The 24,459-nt window shown below is 44.5% G+C and overlaps 1 protein-coding gene across 1 annotated transcript in view; it reads right to left on the reverse strand.

The window, feature by feature from the left end:
• The window catches only part of Nedd9 (neural precursor cell expressed, developmentally down-regulated 9), a 174,338-nt gene that overhangs the window by 102,145 nt on the left and 47,734 nt on the right, over nucleotides 1-24,459 (reverse strand). Inside the window, exon 2 of the mRNA XM_027948099.3 lies at nucleotides 1,343-1,510. Within this exon, the coding sequence (XP_027803900.1) occupies nucleotides 1,343-1,354 (12 nt within the window). The 5' untranslated portion in view covers nucleotides 1,355-1,510. The remainder of the gene's footprint in view (nucleotides 1-1,342; nucleotides 1,511-24,459) is intronic.

The following is a 24,459-nucleotide window of genomic DNA, read 5'->3' on the forward strand; positions in this document are numbered from 1 at the left end:
GGAATGCAACGCTGGCTTCCGGCAGAGAAGACTTTTTGGGTTCTGTTTTTTGTCTGTTTTGCAAAGCTGGCTGAGAAGAGATGATTTTGTCTCACTAGAGACACAAAGAAATGAATATTCTTGCTGAATGGCTTGGGGAGTCACAGATCAATGTCATTAATTCCACTTTGAATTAGTGATTTGGTTTGATTGAAACCTCTGAAGCTTCCAATTCTGTGACAGATTTTTTCCCAGAATCCCAGGACCGAAGGAGATTTTTAAGAGATCAATTATTTTACCTTAAAACATCACAATGAATATGAGAATTGAACTTTAAAAAAAAGTTAATTCCAGGGGAATCTTTTACTTGTTTATCAAAATGTTTAAAGAAAATATTTATCATTATATTGACTTACAGCCTTTTCCCTGCAAGATAGAGCCTTCTCCGGATTGACATGGCTTCTCAGTACTTTAATTTTTTTTCTATTTTTTTTTTACTGGGTTAATTGGGTGTTTGTTTGTGTGTGTGTGTGTGTGTGTGTAATTGATGGTTGTTTCTCTCTGTGATACATACAATGGATGATTGATCTCAATGCATACAGGAATTAAACTTTTTCTTTTGAGTGCATTACTTTAAGTACATTTTCTCATTTCCTCCTCTAAACCATCTTCCTATCACCATTTTATAAATGCAGAAACAGATTCAAAAGGGTTAAGTAACTGGGTCATGGCCAACCCTACTACCAAGTGTAAGAGAAAGGACATAAATCCAGACCTCCATGATTCCCAATGCTACTTCATCAGGCCGTGATGCCTGCCTCCCTTGGAAACCATTTAATAGATCCAATTACATGTATTTTTCCATTTAATTTTCATAAAATCTTTAGGAAACCTTAGTTACATGGGGGAATTGACTATTCCTAACCCTAACTTCTGTCTCAGGCCAAGTCAATTTTCTTGTGGAGTGGTAAAATGGAAGTCCAGTGGCTTAAGGTTATTGGCAGAAAAATGAGGCCTCAAGGACAGGCTAATCCTTATTTGGGTGATCAGCCTCTGCATAGCTCCAGACTCACTCAGGCACCGGCTGTACTAAGGGTAATATGCTACCAGTATCCCAGAAGATGCCTTCCCCAGAGATTCGTGGGTGAAATGGGATTCCCTGTGACCATCAGCCTATCCATGTTAAAAATTCACCAAATGCAAAATCTCGCAGCCTAAAATTAATGTACTTTTCGCCCCAAAATATTAGTTGCATATCTCATATGACAATGGAACACCATTCATATTGTTGTTTTAGAAGAATTAGTCCACATCGAGAGAAAAGGGGGGTCAGAAAATGTATGCTTTCTCTGCCCCTACTCACCCTCGACCACATTTTCCCCCAAGGGATGATGGAGTTCTGGAACTCAAGGAGGACAATTCCAGTGTATCTGTCTGTTGGCCAGCTTCCTCCTTTTCATAACTCTGCTGGAAGAACACGTGATGTGCTCCTGCCAGGGTCTCATGTTATGGAACTCACAGCTCACCGAACCTGAAAACAGAATTTAGGAAGGGGAAGGTGAGTGAACTCTGGAAGGGTTAAAGACCCTTTCGTCATTTCAGGATTGCATCATAGCAGTCATGAAAGCCAAATCCGTAGACTCATGAATGGAACCCATCATCCATTCAATATGGAAACCATGTTGGCGCTTTGGCTATGTGAGCTTCAGCTTCAAAGATGCATCAAGTACGGTCCTGTTTTCACAGAGCCCAGAGTCAAGTTGGGCAAAATAAAGAAACACAGCGCCATGAAATGCTACCGTTACTCTGGTCAATTATACAATGGGTTCAGTTACAGCACAGAGGGAGATGGTTGACATTCGGTTGAGTCTTGAGTGAGGGGTGAGTGCTTCCAGATGTTCCTCATCACTAGTGCAGGTAGAAGGGATCCCTCATTGGCTGCCACCTATAGCTTTAGTCATTGATTTAGCTTGTTCTCGTCCCTGCTGCCTCATTAGCCCCTTTAATCCAATTTAATATGTTGCTGCTTTTATCAGTTTGAATACACCAAATGTGCCTGATTCTACCTTTCACAAGTCACAAGGTCACTTGAATCATATGCTTTTATGGTTTCCAGAAAGGAGGAAAACTGGTGTTTTGGAAATGTGACTTTCAAATAGCTTAAGTGGAAAGCCCAGAACTTATTTTTTATTTTTTTTAGAAGAAAAATCGACTGGACTTTTGGTGGGCTTGTACTGGCCCATTTTTACTTTCCATTTCATCTTCTCACAGTTTTGAAGTGGGGTGTGTGTGTGTGTGTGTGTGTGAATTTATGAACTATTATTGAAATGTATATTCTTAGAATATATGAACCTGATTTTTAAACCACTTGGGATACATGGAAATCCTTTTGAATATGGGTAATCCGAATCTTTGTAAAAATAGTATTTTCCTATCAAGAATGAAAAATCAAAACCAAGTGGGTGGTGGAGCAGAAAAATAAGGACCATGTCTGGCACATAGTAGATGCTCAGCCAACTGTTTCAGGAACCCACCCAGCTGCCCTTATGAGAAGGAAAAGAAGCCTTCTTAGAACTGCATTCCAAACAGAGGGTAATTGGGAGTTGCTCTCCCTTTGCTTCTACTACATGGGAAGAGTCTCCTGTAATTTTGGTTTGGTAAACATAGTATTTATAATCTTGGCAAAGAGGAGGGAGAGGAATTTTCCTCTGAGGCCCTTTCAGTGGCAAGAGGACATGGGCCCATGACTCATTTGCTCTGCCTGAATTCATGCACAATTACCCAAGCATCTTCACCCCAGATGGAGCAGAGGACCAGCAGGAGGGTAGCTGTCACCAGCCAGCACTCTGTCCATTGTCCCTAGGTGCTCATACCAGGAAGCAGTTTAATGTCTGAGACGTCTGCACTTGTAAGTGCACTTATTTGGGTTTGTGGATCCTATCTTCTACAGCACCAAGAAACACCCAGGTGTGCATGCACGCGTGCACACACACACACAGGCATTTGCACAATTTATATATTTCATTAATTATTTCCTGGGAAATATAACATGCATTGAGAAACGGCTCTAAATGCTCTAAGTGTAGCTGCCACCCAGGTGAGGACACAGATTTCTTCTGGACCCCAGAAGCTTTCTGAGTGCTCCCTCCAATACGATCTCTCTCTTTCCCTTCAAGGCCTTTAGCTCCATGCCAGGGGGACCCTGGCTGAGGCCTTGGACTTAGGACCTTCTGGCCGTCTGTCAGCCACGTACCTTCTCCATGGGAGAGGAGTCTGTGCGCCCCTGAACCCCATATCTCCCTCTGTAGATATGCACCAAGTACTGGGATATGGGAGTTCTCTCTTCAAATGGATCTAAACCCACTTCCAAGTCTTCATGGACATTTTCCTTGGGGTGTAGGATGGGACGTGAAGGTGGATTCCTGGGCCTGAAGGACATTACTGCTTGTGTCACAAACTCCAGCAAGAACCTCCAAGGGATCCAAGAGTTCTGAGGCCCAACCTGGCCTTCCAGGTGCCCTGAAGAGGTGAGTGTCCAGGTAGGAGGAGGGAGCACTTTTATTTAACAGCTTCTTAGCATGAGTGATAATTCTTAAATATTTAGGCCCATAATATGCAGTTCTCCATTTGTACTTTTACCTGAAGTTGCACGTTTATTTATTTATTTTTGGTTAATGCTCCAGTAAATCCTGAAATTTTATTATATGGAAGAACATCAGATATTAATATTTTATTTTATGGCTCATGATAGAAATCAGAAAAAAAACATGAAATGAAAATGAAAAGAAAAATTTAATTGCATATAATACCAAGTACAGGGTTTTAATTTCTATATGATCCAATAGTACCAAGAGCATATTTATGGGTACACCATTAATAAATGTGGCAATTTCCTGCCTAAATTTTCCATCAGGGGTGGGTCTGCTGAAAGGTAACTACCCTGACTTCTGGTCTTCTCTTCCTTGCTTTTCTGCAAACGTCACCCCTCTAAGTCTGCATTCTTATATAATCACTTTTTTCTATTTTGAATTTGGTATAAACAGAGCTGACAGTATGTGCGTTCTTTTGTGTTGGCTTTCAACTCAGCCTCATGTTCATGAAATTCATCTCTGTTGAAGCCGATAGCTATAGTTTATCATTTTCATTGTTACATGGTATTCCATTTTATGGATAGACCAGCGTTTACCCATCCATATTTATGTTGATGGACAATGGAGTTTTTTCTAGTGCTAGACCATGATTAATAATGCTGCTTCAGAGATCTTTATCTAATTCTATTTTGGGTATACTTGGGAATAGAATTGCTCGATGATAAATGTGCACATTTTCAAGCTTAGTAGAAAATACCAAGCCATTTTCCAAAAAGGTTGAATCAATTCATAGTCTCAGCGGCCTGGTAATAGTTTCCGTGAATTCTGATAATATTTGATATTTCTTGTAGTTTAACCATTTTGTACTAAGAATAATTAGGGGCATTGTCCCTCTAAAACATTTCTAGGTTCAATGCAATCTGCATCAAAATACTAATGACATTCTTCATAGAACTAGGGGAAAAAAAACAGTCCTAAAATTCATTTGGAAGAATAAAAGACCCAGAATAAGCAAAGTAATTAGCCAAAAAAACAATGCTGGAAGCATGCTGGTGCACATTGTAATCCCAGAGACTCAGGAGGCAGAGGCAGAGGGATTGTGAGTTCAAAGCCAGCCTCAGCAACTTAGCGAGGCCCTAAGCAACTCAGTGAGACCCTGTCTCTAATAAAATATAAAAAAGGGAAGGGGATCTGGCTCAGTGGTTAAGTGCCCCTGGGTTCAATTCCCTGGTACTGAAAATGAGAAAAAAATCAAACAAATAAAAAAGCAATGCTGGAGGAATCAAAATATCTGACTTCAAATTATACTACAGAACTATAATAACAAAAGCTGCATGGTGCTGACATAAAAATAGACACATAGACCAATGGTACAGAATAGAAGGCATGAGACAAACACATCTACAGTCATCTGATCCTTGACAAAGGTGCCAAAAATATACCATGGAGAAAAGACAGCCTTTTAAACAAATGGTGTTGGGAAAAACTGGTTATTTATATGCAGAAGAATGAAACTAGGCTCTTATCTCACATCCTGCACAAAAGTCAGCTCAAAATGGATCAAAGACCTTGGGATTGGATCAGAAACGATGCAATTCCTAGAAGAAAATGTAGGGTCAACACTCCATCATATGATTTTCTCAATAGGAGCCTGAAACTCAGGAAATAATGCCAAGAGTTAATAAATAAATAAGACAGCATCAAATTAAAAAGTTTCTGCACAGCAAAGGAAACAATTAGGAATGTGAGTGGGAAGCAACTCTTCTGACAGAGGATTAGAACAGGTAAAGAGCTCCAAAAACTTCACACCATGGAACAAATAACCCCATTAATAAATGGGCACATGGATTAAACAGAATTTCTCAAAATAAGAAATACAAAGAGCCAATATATACATGAAAAAATATTCAACATTGTTGAAATGCAAATCAAAACTACACTGAGATTTCAACTCACTCCAGTCAGAATGGCAGCCATCAAAAATACAAACAATGCAAATGCCTGCTGGAGAGAATGTGGAGGAAAACAAACACTTCTGCACTGTTGGTGGAGTCATACTACAATTAATTAATACAGTCGCCATGGAAATCAGTTTTGAAGTTCCTCAAAAGACAAGGCGTGGAACCAACATAGGACCCAGTGATACCACTCCTTGGTATTTATTCTAAAGAATCAAAGTCAGCACACTACAGTGATACATGCACGCCCATGTTTATAGCAGCAGAATTCACAATAACCAAACTATGGAACCAGCCTATGCGTCTGTCAGCGGGTGAATGAATACAGAAAATATGGTACATATTCACAATGGAATTTTATTCAGCCATAAAGGAGAATGAAATTATGTCGTATGCAGGAAAATGGAAGGAACTTGAGAACATTATGTTAAGCAAATAAGCCAAACTCAGAAAGTGAAGGGTTGTATGTTCTCTCTCACTTGGAAGCGAGACAGGAAAAGGGGGAAAGAAAAGTGGGGAAGGGGAGATCTCATGAAAAGAAAACGGAGACCTGTGCAGTAGAGGAAAAGGGTGTATGAGTGGGGCGGGAGGGAAATACTAGTGAGCGATATTGGCCAAATTATACTGTGAATATTGGATGCACGTATGGACCTGTAACAATGAGTTCCAGCATGTGTACAATTATAACGTACCAATAAAAATTATGGGAAAAATAACAATAAGATGTGTCTAGGTTTCCCCCTCACGATGTGTCCATGAAGACATCAACATGATTACAGTAATTTGGAGTTCCAAGTTTACTGCTTATAATATGGGTATAGGTACATAGTAAGAAAAATAATATTATGCTAATAACCATAGGTTTTATCTTAAACTAAGGAATCTTAGGGAAGATCTGTAACCTTAGAAAATAAGTAGAAATAAAATCCAAGAGCTAAACAGATTTGTCCAGTATGCTACTGTAAAGCAGAGACTAGCAGATGAACCTGGGGGTAAACCATCGCACTGACTGTGTACACCAACCTCAACCTCTCTGCTCTAGTTTGGATTTGAACATCCCCCATAAAGCCCCTGTGTTAAAGCCTTGGTCCCTACAGTAGCACCACTAGGCGGTGCTTGAAGCTTTTGGAGGTGGGGCCTTGTGGGAATTCCTTTGGTCACTGAGGGTACGCTCTCAAAGGGGACTGTGGTATTCTGGTCTCTTCTTCTCTACTTCATGGCAAGAGATGTACACTCACTCTGACAAGCTCCTACCGTGAGAGGCCGATTTCATCAGAGCCTCAAAACAAATGGGGCCTCCTGATCTTGGACTTGAACATCACAAACTGTACACAATTTTTTTTTTCTTCATAGGTAGCTTGTCTAAGGTATTTTGCTTTAGTAATATGAAACTGACTGATGCATTCACAGGGATGTGCATATCTGAGAGCCTGCTCTGATAGTTGTGGCAGCCCTGGATACAGATTGCTGAATGTGTGCTGGCTGGAACCAGTCAGCACGCTGTAGAGGAGAAGGTCAGCTGGTGGAGTCCATCAGCCTGCAGCTCATTAGCATGCCCCATCTGGCAGCATCTGTTCCTTCTAGAGATAACAATTACCATGTGCTCTGGCCACTTGAAAATGAGGACACAGACAAACCTCTTTAGCAGAAATAGGCACTGCCTCCGCACCTGCTCGCTTCCTTCTCTACCTACTCGGTCCCTGAGCTTGCTCAACTCACTTCCTTTTGCCAAACTGTGTTCCACCTCCTTGCCCCTTGGTCCCTTTCATGCATCCACCTGGCTGAAGCCCAGCCTTGCATAAACTCAGTTGTTTACTTTCTCTACATCCATTGCCCAGCTGTTGAACACTGCTGCAACAACCACACACCCTGCAGAGGGTGCCACTATAAACCCACAGTCGCTAACATCATCTGGGTCCTTGTTACTGCCAAGCAGTCCTTCCCTGGTCCCTGGCCAGCTCTCTTCCATCTGTCTACTTATCTATTAAACTCATAATAGATCTTCGTTCATAGCCATCGAGTGCCTGCTCTAGACCTAGCAGGCTATTGCAATTCAGAATCAGTGGCTATTTCAAACTCTCCTCACTCTCCTCAGAATCTCTGATTTTATTGTCTCTGTGTCTCTCTTGAGTTCCGATCCCAAAACCCACTGTGATCCTCAGTAGCCAGTCCCCTTCTTGCTTCAGGAAGACAGCGGGAGCCGTCCGTAGGGAACATCCTCATCTTCCCTCCTCCACATCTGCAGGTTCACTTGGCATCCAAACTCACCCCCTCACCTGCTCCTCTTGACAATAGAGGAACTGTCTTCTCCTGTGCCCAAGGGAACTCCCCCACCTGTCACTGGATGCCACCTTCTCTACTTCTCAGGGACGTCGCTCTCCTGACTTCCTCCCACAGAGGTCAAGATGGCTCACAGCTCTCCCTTAAGATACTGGAGTCAGGTGCTTCCCTGGCTGGGCAAATCCTGCTCACATGGCCTTCACCCAAACAAGCCACCAGGCAGTGTTGCAGGGTGAACTCTGACTCTGGACCCCACCCGTATGTTGGGAGTCCCAACCCCCAGGACCTCAGAATGGGTCTCTTTTGGAAACTGTGCCATTACAGGTACATTGATTAAGATGAGGTCATATCGGAGTGGGACGGGCCTCTCATTCAACCATGTGATTATGTAAAAGAAGAATTTGAACACAGACGTAGGGAAACGGATGAAGAGTCACAGGAAGAAGATGATCATCTACCAGCCAAGGACAGAAGGCTGGGACGACTTGTTTCCTCACAACCCTCAAAGGAACTAACCCTTCTGACGCCTCAGACTTCCAGCCTCTGGATCTGGGAGAGGATGACTTTCTGTGGCTTAGGTCACGCCGTCTGTGGTACTTCATGCTGCATCCCCGGGAGGGAGACTGTATCAGTGTTTTGTTCACTAACTTTATTGGCTGCCACCTGGGGCCAGTTGGTTTATAGACACTCCACGCTTTCATCTCTTGGTCTATAAAAGGGAGATGGGAGCAGTTGCCTCATGAGATCTTGATGACGACCAAAGAAAATGAAGCAGAGACCCTGTTGATCGCAGGGCCTAGCTGCATTAGCTTGCCAGGGTCACACGACAAGGTCCCAACAGACGGCTGGCTTAAACAACACACGGTTACTTCTCACACTTCTGGAAGCTGGAAGTTGAGGGTCGAGAGGCCAGCAGGGTAGGTTTCATTGGCTGTAGGTGGCCATTACCTTTCTGTGTCCACGTGGCCCTTCTTTAGCGCATGCTCTTGGCAGGTGGGAGCAGGGGGAGAAGGAGGAAGAGATTTCTAGTGTCTTTGATGAGGACACTAATCCTGTTAGATCAGACCCTCACCCTTACGACCCCATTCAAGCATAATAACTTTTTTTTTTGGCGGTGCTGGGAATTGAACCCAGGGCCTTGTGCATGCAAGGCAAGCCCTCTACCAACTATCCCCAGCCCTAAAGCACAAAGACCTCTTTAGAGGGCTTATCTTCACACACAGCTACCCTGGAAGATAGGGATTCAACCCAAGACTTTTGGGGTGACACCAATGTTCAGTCTGCAACACTGGCATCGCATAGATACTAAGTGCCCGACAGCATTTTTTTGAAAGGCCTTCCAAGAACTCTGCTTTCCCCTTCAGCTTTGCCTTAGCTCTCTCCTGTCCTTCAAAGCCAGGTCACTCAAGTTCACCACCCCCAGGTTCTCCTCTCCCTCTTATGACAGGCTGGTGTCCACCCTCCCGCTCACCAAGGTGGCTGTCCCTGACATCTCCTTCTAAATCCTTCCTCCTGAACCCAATGGATCTCTTCCAAGTCTTCTTTCATTGTGTAACATTTGCCACCATTGAAAACTTTCACTCTTTCAAAATTTGCTTTTTCCTTCGTGCTTCTGGGTGTTTCTCCCCGGCCTCTGCCTCCCCTCATGCTGTCGAGGCTCAGCCTCCTCTGCTTTGAATGCACCCAGGCTTTCTGGGCCCTCACCGGCCACCCCAACCTCCTTTCCACTAACAGCCTTTCCAGCCCTGGCCTTCTCTCCAACCACCCTGGGAGGCCACCCTCAGGAGCCCCTCTGTCCTACCCTCCACCTGACCCAAAGACACACCACCCCTGCTCAGCCAAATGAGTGCTTTTGTATGAGTGGCCTCTGTGAGTGGTCCCACCGCCCAGGTGACAAGCTGGGCATCACCCTGTGCTTTCCCACTGCTCATCTTCCTCTGGGGTCTTCACCATGTTCTCTCCATGATGCTACGGGGCTCCTGCACTGCTCTGTTCCTCTCTGTCCTTGCTGCTGTCATCTTAGTCCAGGCCACCTTCCTTCTCGTCTGGATGGCTGAATTGGCCCTTGACCCTTGGGTCTCACCTTGACTCTCTGTAATCCCCTCGGTGCCATAGAGAGAAGTAAAGTCTCTGAAATATAAACTTGATCACTCGAGTTCCCTACCTAAAGGAATATAATCGACTGACAGAATATTGTTAAGAAATGATTGCAAAATGCTATTGTGAAATGCATTCGATGTGGTCATGGCTTTATGGATATTTGTGTGTGTGATATGTATGTGTATCTATGTACGTACATGAGTACTTTTTGGACATACATACTAAACATTTGCAAGGGAATAATCCCGTGGGCCAGAGAGAGTGAACAAAGCTTTCCATGTGCTGATAATTGTTGAAGTTGGCCGATTGATGCTATCCTCTCCACTTTTGATAATTTCTATAATAAGATGTTTTTTAAAAAAGTGAATCTCCAAATTCAAGCCAAAGAGAAAGAACAACAAAACAAAACAATACAAAAATACTGCAATATGAAAGAATGAGAAAGCTATCCTTGTTAAGATGGTCTTCAGAATTCTTAAAATGATCATAAGACCCTTCATGATCATTGTCGACCTTTCTTCTAAGTACAGGGTGCTCCTAAGCTCAGCTCTTCATGATGGACGGATGGATGTTTGAATAGATGAGTGGATGGATGGATGGAGGGATGGATGGATGGATGGATAGAAGGATGAGAATAGGAAGAGCCTCAGAAAGTCTATATTCCTACTTTCACTCTGTAAGTAACTTTGCCTGAGACCCATGACCTTTAACTTCTTCTTTTGGGTCTCAGTTTCCTCGTCTTCAACAGGGAGCATAGACATCATTATTTGGGGGGCAGTAGTTCCAAGTTCTGGGAGGAGCTGAGGCAGAAGGACGGGGGTAGAGTGAGAGGAGGGTCTCCCAGCTTTCCACCTCTCCTCTCCCCAGAGCAGCTTCACAGATTTAGCTGTTTTATATTTTGGAACCCTTAGTCATATTTGTTTTAAAAATGTTTCATTGTTTAAAAAAATAAAAGAAAAAATTCAAATCTGGGTTAGGTGATAGATCAGATCCTTTCCAACTGCAATAGACTATACTTATAAGGAGGTTTTACAAGATAAAACATATGGGTTTGGTGAAAATGTAGCACATGCTTCCCTCCAAAAAGCCTGATTTAATAAAATTTCTTTCTTTCCAGTAAAGGAAATTTGTCATAGGACTTACTAATGCAATTTAATTTGTAAGCCTTTAAAGACTTATATATAGAACATTCACAAATTAGAAAAGCAGTCTTCTGTTGGACCACATGTTGAGATTTGGGGTTTTGAAGTATGCTCACTGTCTACGTGGGGCTGAGAGACCACTGGGCTAATAGCTGTGGCTGTCCCCTCTTTATTTTCCCCAGGAATAGCTTGGCATCTGGGATGAAGTAGGTGCTCAGTAAGTGTTTACTAAAAGAACACCTAAGGTGAAGCAGACTCTCACTGGGGCTGTGTCAGAATACTTGGTGACCAGAAAAAAAAAAATTCCTTTTAAAGAAAGGGTAAGTAGAGAAGAATCCAGAAATACAGATTAAGAGCTGAGAGTACTTTTGGCTTAGGGGTGGGTAAAAATGGCAGGGCTTGTTTGTAGGATGGTTCTCTGTGGGTTGGAATGAGCAGGATAGTGGAAGGCACTTTTTATGGCCCTCCTGGGACAGCCTGTCTGGATTCTAGGCCACTTGGCCAGCCACTTCATTCCCTCACTGAAGCAGGTGGACCATCAAGTCGACTTTTTCTCCATCTCTCCTTGGAAGCTTCCCTAGTCTGGTTTCTGATCCTTATATTTAAGGTCTTTGATGGGAAGGAACATAGATATCCACTGAGATGAGCCACGTTCTCCAGCCTTCTAGAATTCCCTTCTAGACACGTGCAACTGGTAACTGTGAGGATATTCACAGCAGGAGTGACTTGACACTCAGGAGACCCACGCCCCAGGCCCAGGGTGTGACCTTGGGCAACTCGGGCATTTCTGGGCCTCAGTTTCCTCACATGTTAAAAGAAGGAAACAGAAAAAAAATACATCCTCAATTCTGTTTCTTATTTAGGTTATTCCGTTGGAGTAGAATTGGTGAAAGCAGCTGGGAACCTGGCCCAGGAAGCAGAGAGAGCTCTCCTCACTGTGACAAAATATACGCCCTAAAAGGCACACCCTCAATGGGCCACCTCCTGCAGCCACACCCTACCTGCCTACAGTTACCATTCAGTTAATCCCTATCAGGGGATTCATCCACCAATTGGGTTAAGGCTCTCATAACCCTAATCAATTCACCTCTAAACCCTGCATTGCCTCACACATGAGCAACACCTCGTATCTAAACCATAACAAATGTCACCAATATAGTGCAGCCCTCTGGCTAGACTGTCATCCTAAGGAAATGGAGTATGACCCGTGTCAGATTTATGGAGAAAGGTGTCAGAAAGACCCCGATGGGTGCTGATGATACTCTCTTTGGACAGAAGAAGCAGAACACAGGGCTGAAACTAACTTGGTCCCACTTATGGTTCTGAGGGCAGTTCTGGGCCTAGGAACAGAGCTGAACCCACTTCTCGAGTCACTTGCATGCCTGAAGTAGATGTCCCTTGAGCTACAGAGTTGTTACCTTTTTTTCCTTAGCAATTTCATTTCCCCAGCTGCAGAACCCAACGAAGGACATGCTTGCCCGTTGATGATGGAGTCCTTCTACTGTGTTGGGATTTGCATAGTTTATTTTGGTGGGTGACTAAGACAGAAAGCAGTGATTAAAGCCTTCATGAAACAGTCCATCAGCCACCTGCCTGCAGAGCAGAGTCGGAGTTTGGCTGCTCTTTGGCAAGAAAGATGGAGTTCTTCAGCTCTCCCTTGGGTCCCTTGCAGGCTTCCAGCCAAATTACCTGTGAAAACTTCTTGGTTGTAGTATAATTTTTTCCATTTGTATAAAAACAATAACTAAGTACGAGTGGTCTTGTCAGGCCACGCCAAAGAAGAATTTGTTGAGGCTTTAAGACCCTGATTGCATCGGACACACATGAATTTGGCTGAACGGTCAAATTGGATGATTTGGCTCAACTTAACCAGTTAAAATGTGGTATAAAGCTCTTATAGAATGATTCTTGGAGAGGACTGGCCTTTTCTAAGTGGATTGGAAATACTCAGGTGTGTTTTAAAGATCTACAAAATAAGGCTTTCCTTTGTTTTAAATGGGTAAGACTCAAGGAGAGAGATGAAAAGCGCTATTAGTTCATCTATTTGGGCACTGAACATGTGCCCTGGAGGCATAGCTACAAAATAACTCATGTTTTAATGTTTTCTACAAACAGCGAAATACTCCAAATGAGGACCCAGGAAAAAGCACCTGATCACGAGGTAAGTGAAAGTCACAATGTGATGTCCTCTAAGCCGTTCTGCACTTAGGTTCCGTGGTGGGTGCATGGCTCTGACTCTTCCCCTGGCTTTCCAGGAATCTTCCTGGCAGAAGAGAGGAATCGCTCATGGCACCTTCCACTGCCGTGGGGTTCTTGGATGGTGACTTGCGACTGCCTCCTTCACCCATCTGGTTCTCATTTTTATTTCTTCTTTATGAGGTCTCTGACTCATCTCTGCCCAGACCTTTCGGTTTCCTGAAGGCCTTGCTTCTCCAGACTTGTGCCCCACCCAGGTATCTCAACTTGCTGCTGTCCCCGACCAGGAAGGGCAGAGGGAATGGGACCACGGTTCACACGACCATCCAAGCCATTCACAGGACCATTCCCCTTTGACTCGAGCTCCATATCCATCAGTCCTGAGGTTTTGCCATTCCAAGCCCCGCCCCCCCCCCCCCCCCCACACACACACGAGGATCTCTCAGGGGCCTTCCTTCCTCCTGCATCTCTCCCTCACTGTTACCACTGTCTGAGCTCATTCTCTCTCCCGGACTATTGCAACCAGCTTCCCAGCGTCTCCTGAAGGCAATAGGGGAAGATTCGGAAGAATTTTCACTGGAAGGGGACTCAATTGTATTCTCTTGCTAGAAAAATAACACCCAACACAGCAGAGAAGTCCAAAGATGGCGGGTGTGGTGGTGGAGAGAAGCCCATTACTAAGCTGTCTTAGTACAGTTCTCCCTTATCTGTGGCTCTAGGTAAAATGCAAAATGGAAAAATCCAGAAATAAACAGTTCATGAATTTTAAATAACTTTATAACAGTAAAATTTTATTATTAGTTATCATCAAATTTGCTATATCTATTTTATAAACTGGACTTTAACTTAGGTATTGTGTGTTTAGGAAAAGCATAGTATGTATAGGATTTAGTATTATCCATGGTTTCAGGAGTCCACTGGGGGTCTTGGAATATATCCCCCATGGATAAGAGGGGACTGCTGTAATCCAGATGAGAAACAAGAAGGGTGTGGATTAAGCTGGTGACAGAGACAATGAAAGGAAGAGGAGATGGGTATTTAGCAAGTTAGACAGAAGAAGTATAGTCACTGATGAGAACCGGAAGGTGAGGGAGAGGGAACCATTTGTAATAAATGTCTTCCAGCTAGAATCTCAGGAGCCTGGGTGGGAGGCTAATACCATTCAGAGAAAGAGAAAATTAAGAAATAAATCTGGGGGAATGATGGCTTGAATGGGACATATTAAGGTCTAGGTTCATGTGGGGAATGCCACATGGTGAGAGATTCACAGATAGCTCCGTAGTAACCAGCAAACAAGCCAAGCCAGGGCAGCCCACTTCTACAGGACTGCAAGTCTGAAGGCTAATTCTAAGTACAGGTGAGCATTGTGGATACCGATTGTGAAATCACGAGGTTAGAGATCCTGATGCCGAAGCAAGAGTGCTTTTGATGTCAGCTGAACAGAGCTCATAAAATAAGAAAGGGAGATGGTGGGACCCCGGGGACAATCACACCTCGGAGGGTATCCAAGGAGAAAGAGCCAGAGGAGTAGGAGGAAATTCAGGATGGTGTGGTGTTACAGAAAGCAAGAGAGGAGAGAACTCACAATTAGATTATGGATGTTCCTAAGCAGATCAGCTTCAATGGAATGTTGGGGCCAGATGCCAGAGGCCATTTGGTTGGATAGCGAATGAGAGAAAAGAAATTGTAGGCTCCTCTGACTAGCCCGGCTCGGGAAAGAAAAGAAGAAGAAAAAATAAAAGCAAAGAAGGAAGGAAGAGTAAAAGGAGGGTGTGGGAGAGGTGACCTGAAGCCCATGTGCTTTGACAACACAAGAGCAGGCGGGTCGCTGTCTGTAATCTCTGAGGACAGCGATGATTCACACGGGTTATGTAATTAGAATTAGCCTACAGACTTTGCTGGCCCGTAGAAGTGGGGTTTCCTAGCTGGGCTGGTTTGCTGGTAACTCGGGAGCTGTTGCTACATAAGGTCATACTTATAAAGCCGAACCCTCAATAAGATTACTCAGAGATTTGGCTGCTTCCTCCCCCTGGCCGTTTTGTCTTTAAGTTGAAAAAAGAAACAGCTCACTCTTCTAAAAATGACATTACACATCACTTTGAAATATGTCCTGTAGGTCAGCCCTGAAATCTACAGTCTTTCTGGATGCTCATGAAAGAAGAGCTTTTGTATTTAAAAAAATCAAAAAGAAAATGATGGATTTCCCCTCAAAAGCTTCTCTGATAACCCAGTTTTTAGAAAAGTACCTGCTGAAAGGAAACAACGGCAGAGGTGAGAATTCATCCAGTTCACACCTGATTTATCTCTGCTGCGGTAAAATGACAACTTCAAGAATCACTAGGGTTATTTAAAGGAGAGATTTCTTGGGCACTGAGACTTCGTTTTAGCTTCTGTTTTTATAATCCTTTTTGTTATCATATTAAAATGACAAAGATAAACCCTCTTATTTGTGGCTGTGCAGGCACCATGTGGAATATCTACTCAGCTCAAAGACATTCCCATGTGCTTCTCCTCACTAAGAGCAGCAGAGCCCGCGTTTCAGTTTGGACAAACTCTATTGTTCAAGGCTCCCTGGGCCAGGGGTGGATGCCTGACCCCAAATTCAGGGCTAAAGCTTTTCTCTAGGAATGGAAAACTAAGGCAGAAAGGTGTGGAGTGTCTCTTCAGTCCCTCTCCAAGAGTGAGCTTGGTGTAGTAAGGGGATGTCTCTTACTAGTGTGAAGGCGGAGCAGAAGAGAGACAGAAAGACCTTCAGAAAGGAAGCCATGCTGGGTGACAGGGAAGAGCCTTCCATGGCTTGCTGGGAACTTTCTGGCTGGGCTCCCTGATGCTGTCCCTTCTAGAAGCAAGGTCACACGCCTGCTCTGGCACCACGGGATGTGTTCTTGTACAAGAACCACCTTTGAAAGGGTGGACCAACTCCAAATAGCACCACACTGGGGACCAAGTCAAGATTCACATGGGCATTTGGGAGACAGTAGAGATCCAAACTACAGCAACCTCTTCAGAGGCTTAAGAAAATGTCAGAGTATGCATTGGAGAGAGAGAGAGAGAGAGAGAGAGAGAGAGAGAGAGAAGAAGAAGGAGGAGGAGGAGGAGGAGGAGGAGGAGGAGGAGGAGGAAGGGAAGGAGGAGAAGAAGAGGAGGGGTAGAAGGAGGAAGAAGAAGAGGAAGGAGAAGGAGGAGAAGAAAGAATGGAGGCAGCGAATCCGTGGCTGTCACCAAAGATGAAACCTATGTTGTACCAGAATCTTAGTTGGTTATTAGTAAAGAAACTATTTGAAACTGCTTTCTCTGCAGCCATTGGTGGGTCAGGAAACACGGGCAAGCAGGCATAGCTGTGGCCATGGCATGCGGTCCACTACTCCTTCCCCCACTCCCCATGAGAGCAGCAATCAGGCAGAGCTAGGAGCTCGGCTATCTGCAGCTGCATTCCCTTTGGCCAGCAGTGACCTCCCCCTTGAGGGAGGAGGAGAACCGGAGCCTCCATGGAGCGTTACAGACTGGAGACTGGACATTCCTCCCCCGGGGGATAAGGCCTGTTATTCCTCATATTCTGCAAAAGAGAACAATATCACCCTGTCTAGCAGAGAAAACAGGGCCTTGAAACTCACACTAAGGTATAAAAACTTCGATTGCTATTTTCCTTGAAATGGACTTTCACAGGAAATTGATTCCTCCCTCTCAAGACGGATCCTGAAGAGGACAATTTACAAGTTACTTGCCCCAGGTAGTGTTGACAGATAAAACACACAGCACCCAGTCAAATTTGAATTTCAGATAAACAAGTAATCTGTATATTAACATGTATATTAAATTGTTAAAATGCCCATACTACCAAAATAATATACAGACGTAACGCTATCCCTACCAAAATACCAATGACATTCTTCATAGAACTAATTTTAAAAAATAGTCCTTGTTATGGTTTGGATGTGAGATATCCCCCAAAGGTCATGTGTGAATACAAGAAGGGTTAGAGGAGAAATGATTGGGTTATGAGAGCCTTAACCCAATCAGTGAACTAGTCCCCCTGATGGGATTAGCTGAATGGTAATTGGAGATGGGCAGGGTATGGAGGTGGGCATTGAGGGTGAGCCTTTGGGGCATATATTTGGTATTTGGTGAGTGGAATCTCTCTCTGCTTCTTTTTTTGGGGGGAGGTATTGAGGATTTTGCTCAGGGGCACTCAACCACTGAACCCCATTCCCAGCCCTATTTGGTATTTTATTTAGACACAGGGTTTCACTGAGTTGCTTAGCATCTCGCTTTTGCTGAGGCTGGCTTTGAACTCATGATCCTATTGTCTCAGCCTCCCAAGCTGCTGGGATTGAAGGTGTGCGCCACTATACCGGGCCTCTCTCTGCTTCTTGGTCATCACATGAGCCACCTCTCTCCACTACAATCTTCTATCATGATGTTCCTTCTCACTTCACGGAATGAAGCCTGCTGTCTAATGGACTGAAACCTCTGAAACTGTGAGCACCTAAATAAACTTTTCCTCCTTTACAATTGTCCTGGTTGGGTCTTTTAGTCACAGCAGCGAAAAAGCTGACTAAAACAGCCCTGAAATTCATCTGGAAGAATACAAGACCTAGAATAGCCATTAGCAATATTAAGCCAAAACCAAAACCAAACCAAACAAAGCAACACTGGAGGCATCACAATACCTGACTTCCAATCATACTACAGAGCTAGAGTGATAAAAACGGCATGGTACTGCATAAAACAGACACACAGACCAATGGAACAGAAGACAGAGACAAACCCACACAGATACAGTCACCTGATCCTTGACAAAGATGCCAAAAACACACATTGGAGAAAAGACAGCCTTTATAACAAATGGTGCTGGGAAAACTGGGTATCCATATGCACAAGAATGAAAGTAGACCCTATCTCAGACCCTGCACAAAAGTCAACTCAAAATGGATCAAAAATCTAGAAATTAGATCAGAAACTATGCAACTCCTAGAAGAAAATGTTGGGTCAACACTGGCCCACTACTGCCCTTTCCAGACGCCCCCTTGCCCAGAAAACAGAAGGCAAGGCATGGAACCACCATACGACCCAGCTATACTACTCCTCAGTATTTGTCCTGAAGAATTAAAGTCAGCATACTCTAATGATACGTGGATACCCATGTTTATTACAGCACAATTCACAATAGCCAAGCTATGGAACCAGACTACGTGTCTGTCAGTGGATGAACGGTTAAAGAACATGTGTTATATATTCACAGTGTAGTTTTATTCAGCCATAAGGAAAAAATGAAATGTCCTTTGTAGGAAAATGGATGGAGCTAGGGACCATTATGTTAAGCGAAATAAGTCAAACTCAAGGTCAACAGTTGTATATTTTTTCTTGTACAGAGAGAAGCTAGAGAGGAAAAAGGAAAACAAGGGGAAGCAGAGATCTCGTGAAAATCAAAGGGAGTTCATAGAGGAAGGGGAGGGCCAAGTGCTAGGGAGGGACACTAGCCATATTATAATGTCATACTGTGTGCACGCGTGAATGCGTAATAACAGATCCCAGCATTAGGTACTGCTATAACACACTAATAAAAATGAGGAGATATATATATATATTATATGTGTATTTATATATATTATATATTCTCTCTCTCTCTCTCTCAACTCTGGCCCCAGGGACTGACCTGCTAGAGTGGGAGGTCTGTCTCCAAGGTTTATGTCACCAGTGTGAAGACCCATTTGTTTCCTTCATTCCAACGAAATCACCACTAACAAGCACACTATCCTCCAAAGCCAGTTCCAAGCACAACAATCAATGGCAATTTATCTACTGAATCTGGTCCTAACAAATGGACACCACCCAGTCCTAGGCTGCTGCTCAAATCCCAGAGGGAAACCATGAGTGTCCCCTTCTCTATGAGTAGGTGATTTGTTTGACTCTGTTTCTGACACAGAATATGGATTTCTGCCGCTCTACCATATTTCCTTGCCTAGTCTTCCCATTCTCCAGACTTAAAAAATAGAGAATGAAAGTGTGTCGAGTCAAGAACTCTCCTTCTGCTAACCAGAATGTGGCCCAAGACTTCCCCTTCCAGGTGTCAAGATATGAGGCAGGCCGTGAGGGTGGAGCTGGGACAATGGAGAGTGTACCATTGTGGCAGCGTCTTCAGTGGGAGAGAGGGATCTGATGGAACATCCCCCTACCGTAGACACCATTCTCTGGTTATAAAGTGGCCTGTATAGGTGATGGCCATGACCTTGGTCAGAGAAAGAGAGTGATCCTGACTCCAGAGATAAGTCAGCCCTATATCTGCCCTACATCAATCTAAGACCCAAATCATCTGCATGATATTGCTCAGGATTTCCCTTTATGACATCTTAGAAGGGTGCCCTCGGGTTACATGGAGTCTACAGTGTGCAGCTGCCTCTGGGATAACCACACTCCCAACAACCAGTGGCATAATGACAGAGAACATGGTTGCCAGCACCCCACCTCCCAGGGACGGAGAAGATGTTCAGGTGCCATAGATGGTGGCACGGTCCTCTCTGAACATCCTCCCAGTTTCCAGCTCTGAGTGAGGCAACAGCCTCCCTTTCATCTGAATGGTCAGGTTGGAGACCCAGGCATGGAAGGGATCCGACTTTCTGGAAGAGATGATATCATGGAAGAACAATTAAGGACAACAGCTGTGCTAGAATCTGGGCCACAGGAGTTGGCTCTTTCCTGAAGCTGCGGCTCCCTAAATAAAAGACAGAGCCATGAGCAGCAATGGTTTGAGCAGAGGGGAGAGATGAAATCATGAGTCAGAGGCCCTGAATTCCCTGTAGACGGTGCTGGTGAAAACCTGGGTGTGTTACATTACAGAAACCTGGTCACAAGTGCCAGGGCCAGCGAGGTTTGTAGGGCAGACCCACAATGGCTTGCTAACAGGTAGCAGACACAACGGGCAGTGCTTTGGGTTTCTCTGCATCTTTTCTTTTACATCTTTCCAGGGAGCTGGGAGAAACTCCAGTCTGAAACTCGAACCCGGCTCAGCCATTCTCTTCCCTTCAACTAGATCCGACCCTCGGGACGGTCTCTGGATTGTTGGCTGAATTCTAGTGGGAACTGAGTCCTCCAAACATCATCATCACACCCTGCGAATGTTTTTCAGTGGAAAGCACATCTAAACAGGGCATCTTATACCCCTTGATTTGTCATTCCGTTTTAAAGCTAAGGTGACCAGGTATTCGATTTCAACATTTTTAAAAACTTAACCAGAGGAGACAAGATTCCAGAAAAAATTCTCTAGGAAGGACAAGGATTTTTGAAAGTATCTGTGGACAAACAAATGCGCTGTCCCAAGGCTACTTGCCGTATAACTGAGCTAAGCTGATAAAGTGCTTAGTGAGTATTCTCAGGCAGTTTGGCGGTGGCCTGGTTCTTGGCACCTGAGACCTGAGCTGGGGGAATCTGCCAACTTTCCAAATTCTCCTGCTTCTGTGCAGTCAAGATCAAGGTGCATCTCACTAGGAGTGGGGTTTTGGACACCATATTGTCACCGTAAGACACATAGCTGAGGCTGCTAGGACTAGGAAGGAAGGAGGGCATCAATTTCTCTTAATTCCATACCCAGAGTGCCTTCCACCTCCCAACCCTCTGCCCCTCAACTCTTCTCTTTTTGCAACAGCTCATCAGGGAACACAGCATAATACGGCAGGTGGGAGCCCAGGGTGTTCCCAGTGACAACCACAGGCCACCAGAATCAGAATCACTGAATGTGCTTATTTGAAACCCCTTTTGCTTGGGGGCTGCTTGCCTCACCTCTAGACTGCAGCCTGGGAACCTGCATTATGCACAAACACTCCAGGTCCGTTCCTACACACACTAATTTCAAGTTGAAGTGAAGGGGCCTTAGATTAGCAGCCAGAAAACCGTTTCCACCTGGGTGGTCTTGGGCAAGATCCTTATTAATGTTCAGTCTCATTTTCCCATCTGTAAAAATGGATAGCTATTTTATAGGAGTTATTTTTTTTTCTTTTTGAGGATTTAATCAGACAAGACAGACATACAACACAGTGGCAAACACTGAACTCTTACTAAATATCCGTACACGGTACCCTAGGGAGTTAGAAAGAGGTGGTGTACTTACAAAAATATTTGTAGGCCTCAAGATGCATATATTTTGAAGTAATTACAAAGGTTGACATAATTCTCTTTGGGCAGCCAGAGAATTACCACCAAGTGACTCTACTGTCCACCAAGGACTTACTAACAACATGTGTAGGAACTGGGGGTGCAGGACTCTGAGGAAGACCAGGCTATAAAGAGGCATTTTCAGGAAAGCAGACACTGGCTAATATAAAATGTAAATAACAAATCAATCTAAGATCACAATGCAAAAGTGGGATCCCAGACATATTCCTTAGTGGGGACACATGTCCTTGTCCTTGGTTGTCACCGAGGGTGACTATGTCCCCCCGGGCAATGTCTGGAGACACTGGATGGCCACACAGTGGGCTGAAGGGGTTGCTACTGGCCTTTAGTGGGCAGGGGCCAGAGATTACAAAACACCCTACAGGACCTAGGACAGCCTGTTACAACAGAGAATCATCTGGCCCCAAGTGTCGACAGTGCCCAGGAGGAGGTAGCTTGCTCTAAGCTGACATGGAAGGCTTAGCTGGAGGTCATAGAAGGAAGCTTCCAGGGGACAAAGCACCCATCTAGGGACAGCGCCTGCTGCATTGCAAAGCGACCCACGAACCACGGCCCTGGGTCTAGCAAGCTGATGGAGCTCCATTCACCACTTCCAGGCCTGCATTCAGCGGGGCCAGTTTCCTGCCAGTTTGCACAATGAAAAATCAGAGAGAGAGAGAGAGAGAGAGAGAGAGAGAGAGAGAGAGAGAGAGAGAGAAACTTTCTTAGAGCACTGGGAAAGGAGAAGGTGCAGTTCTCCATGTGGGAGAGAGGGGGGTGCCTCAGTCCTAGAAATTGCCTTGCTTTTGGCCAATAGAGTAGAGCAAGGAGAGGAGAGAGGGAGGCTGAGCTGTCCAATGGGGCTGACACTCTCAGGAGCCCCGTAGGTTCACAAGAATGTACCTTGTAGCTTGGAGGGATGCTGCAGGGCAAGCGTTCCGTGTTGGTACCAAATGCAAATGCAAATGGCTCTTGGTTGTTGCTAACTATTTACTAGTGTGGGCTGCGAATCCCTATTTAAAAACCCAAAAATCCAAAATCCGAAATCTTCTCAGTGCCAACTTGATGCCACAAGTGGAAAATTCCACACCCTGAATCTCTGCTTCATGCACAAAATTATTAAAAGCTTAAAAATTACCTTCAGGCTATGGGTCTAGGGCATAAGTGAAACATAAATGAGTTTCCAGTTTACACTTGGGGTTCACCCCCAAGTTATCATTTATGTGCAAATTTTCCAAAATTTGAAAATTAAAAATCTGAAGCACTTGGTCCTGAGTATTTTGCATAAGAGACACTCAACCTGTGTCCCTTCCTGTGATCCTTGTCTTCATTTTGTGGATTCCTCCTGATACTTCCAGTTTAAAGCCTCGGTTAACCAGTTGCCCGGTTCTTCTTCTTTCAATTTTACTCTCCCTGTTTCTCTACTGATCACCTCTTTCTCAGTTGGGCTAGTGCTTTGGGGGCTTCACCTCTGCTAATAAACTCACTGGTTGCCCTCCACTTCAGCTCTCCCCAAGCTCCTGTGTGAATGTCTGGCACCTTCCATCTGCCCCGGGATTTTCATGTCTGCTGCCATCCTGTGTGCAAGGCCAGCTTCTTGGAATGTCTCCTATACAGTCACGTAGGATCCCATGCTCAGGAGGGCCCTGGGATGGGGGTCAATGCTCTGCTGCCACCATGTTAAAATTCTTATAAGTTTTCTGTTTGAACTTGAATTTGGTAAGTGAATTCCGATGAACGAACAGCACGTGTGCAAGAACAGAGCACACACGTTCCATTTCACTGTCTATCCATCCCTGCTACTCCACTTGCATGGGGGGTTCGCCATGAGCACAGAATTCTGGCATGTGCATGACACGTGGGAGTTCAAGGAAATTTAAGTGAATCCAAAATAATAAGAGTGTTTTGTCTATGACTGGGTAAGCTGGCGAAGGGAAGGGATGCCCACGGCCCCAAGAGGCTTCCCAAACACAAAGGAGGTGGTGAAATTCTAAGAAACACAAATGACCAAGGAACCCTGTCTTGTTCTTTCTTACTCATGATTTTGGCCTGAAAAATGAAGACACAGCAGGGAAATGTGGTTCCTTCCCTTTGGATTCCTCCCCGCTCATCAGTCAGCCCGTGGTATGGAACGTTGGTAGAATGTGCATGTGTCAGGAAGTGAAGTAAAAGCAGTGGGATTAGGTTTTGTGTAGTGTTTCCACTGTTCTGGTAAGAGTGAGATATGCAAATCGTGTAGTTTGGGCCACTTAGCATGTGGGTTCAGCACTCTCTGCACTTAAAGCTGACACTGCACAATATGGAGACGCAAGATCAGTTGCATAGTAATAATTAAAAATTTTAATTTTCCTTTAGATGGCATTAAATAGCAAATAACAATAATTTTTAAAAACTATATGACAAGTCAAGAGACCGTGGAAGAAAAAGAGAAGGTTTTATTTTAGGACTTCCTATGGCACGTTTTACCTGCTTTTTTGAAAAATAATAAAAAAAATGACACCCACATTTCTTTTTGCACTGGCCTTGCCTGTGTATCAACCACTGCTGCCCACCATGAAGAGGAGCTCTGTATCTTGTTGGCGTGTGGTCCTTGGCAAGATGAGCCCACTTGGCTGACATGCTCAGACAATAGGTGTGCCAAGGAACTGAGGCTGCCCGGGAGCCTAACAGGCTTGGAGGTCTAATCCTGCAGCTCCTGTCTTACTCACCAGGACGACCCTGAAGTGTAACCTACATGGACTCCACGCTCCCCCACGGGATTGGCTCCAAGTCATCTTCTATGCACTGACGTTTGCTAGGGCATCTTCTCTTTCTTCACCATCCTCATCCCAGTTCCCCACTCCTGGATCTGTTTCCTAAACAACCACTTTCACTCAACCTAAAGCCCCATGTCTATGTGTCTAGAGATCCGGGCCCAGCCAGCTGAGGTGTTTGAGTGGTGCTGTGGACAAGCTCACCTGTCCTGCCCAGGTCCCTCCATGCCCAGGTCATTGTTTTTATGAAGAGTCAATCTTAATGAGATCAGACCACGGGGTAAAAAAAATCCAACGTTAAGAAGGTTCCCAA

This window comes from Marmota flaviventris, chromosome 6, assembly GCF_047511675.1.
Source record: "Marmota flaviventris isolate mMarFla1 chromosome 6, mMarFla1.hap1, whole genome shotgun sequence".
In the NCBI taxonomy this organism is placed as follows: Eukaryota; Metazoa; Chordata; class Mammalia; order Rodentia; family Sciuridae; genus Marmota; species Marmota flaviventris.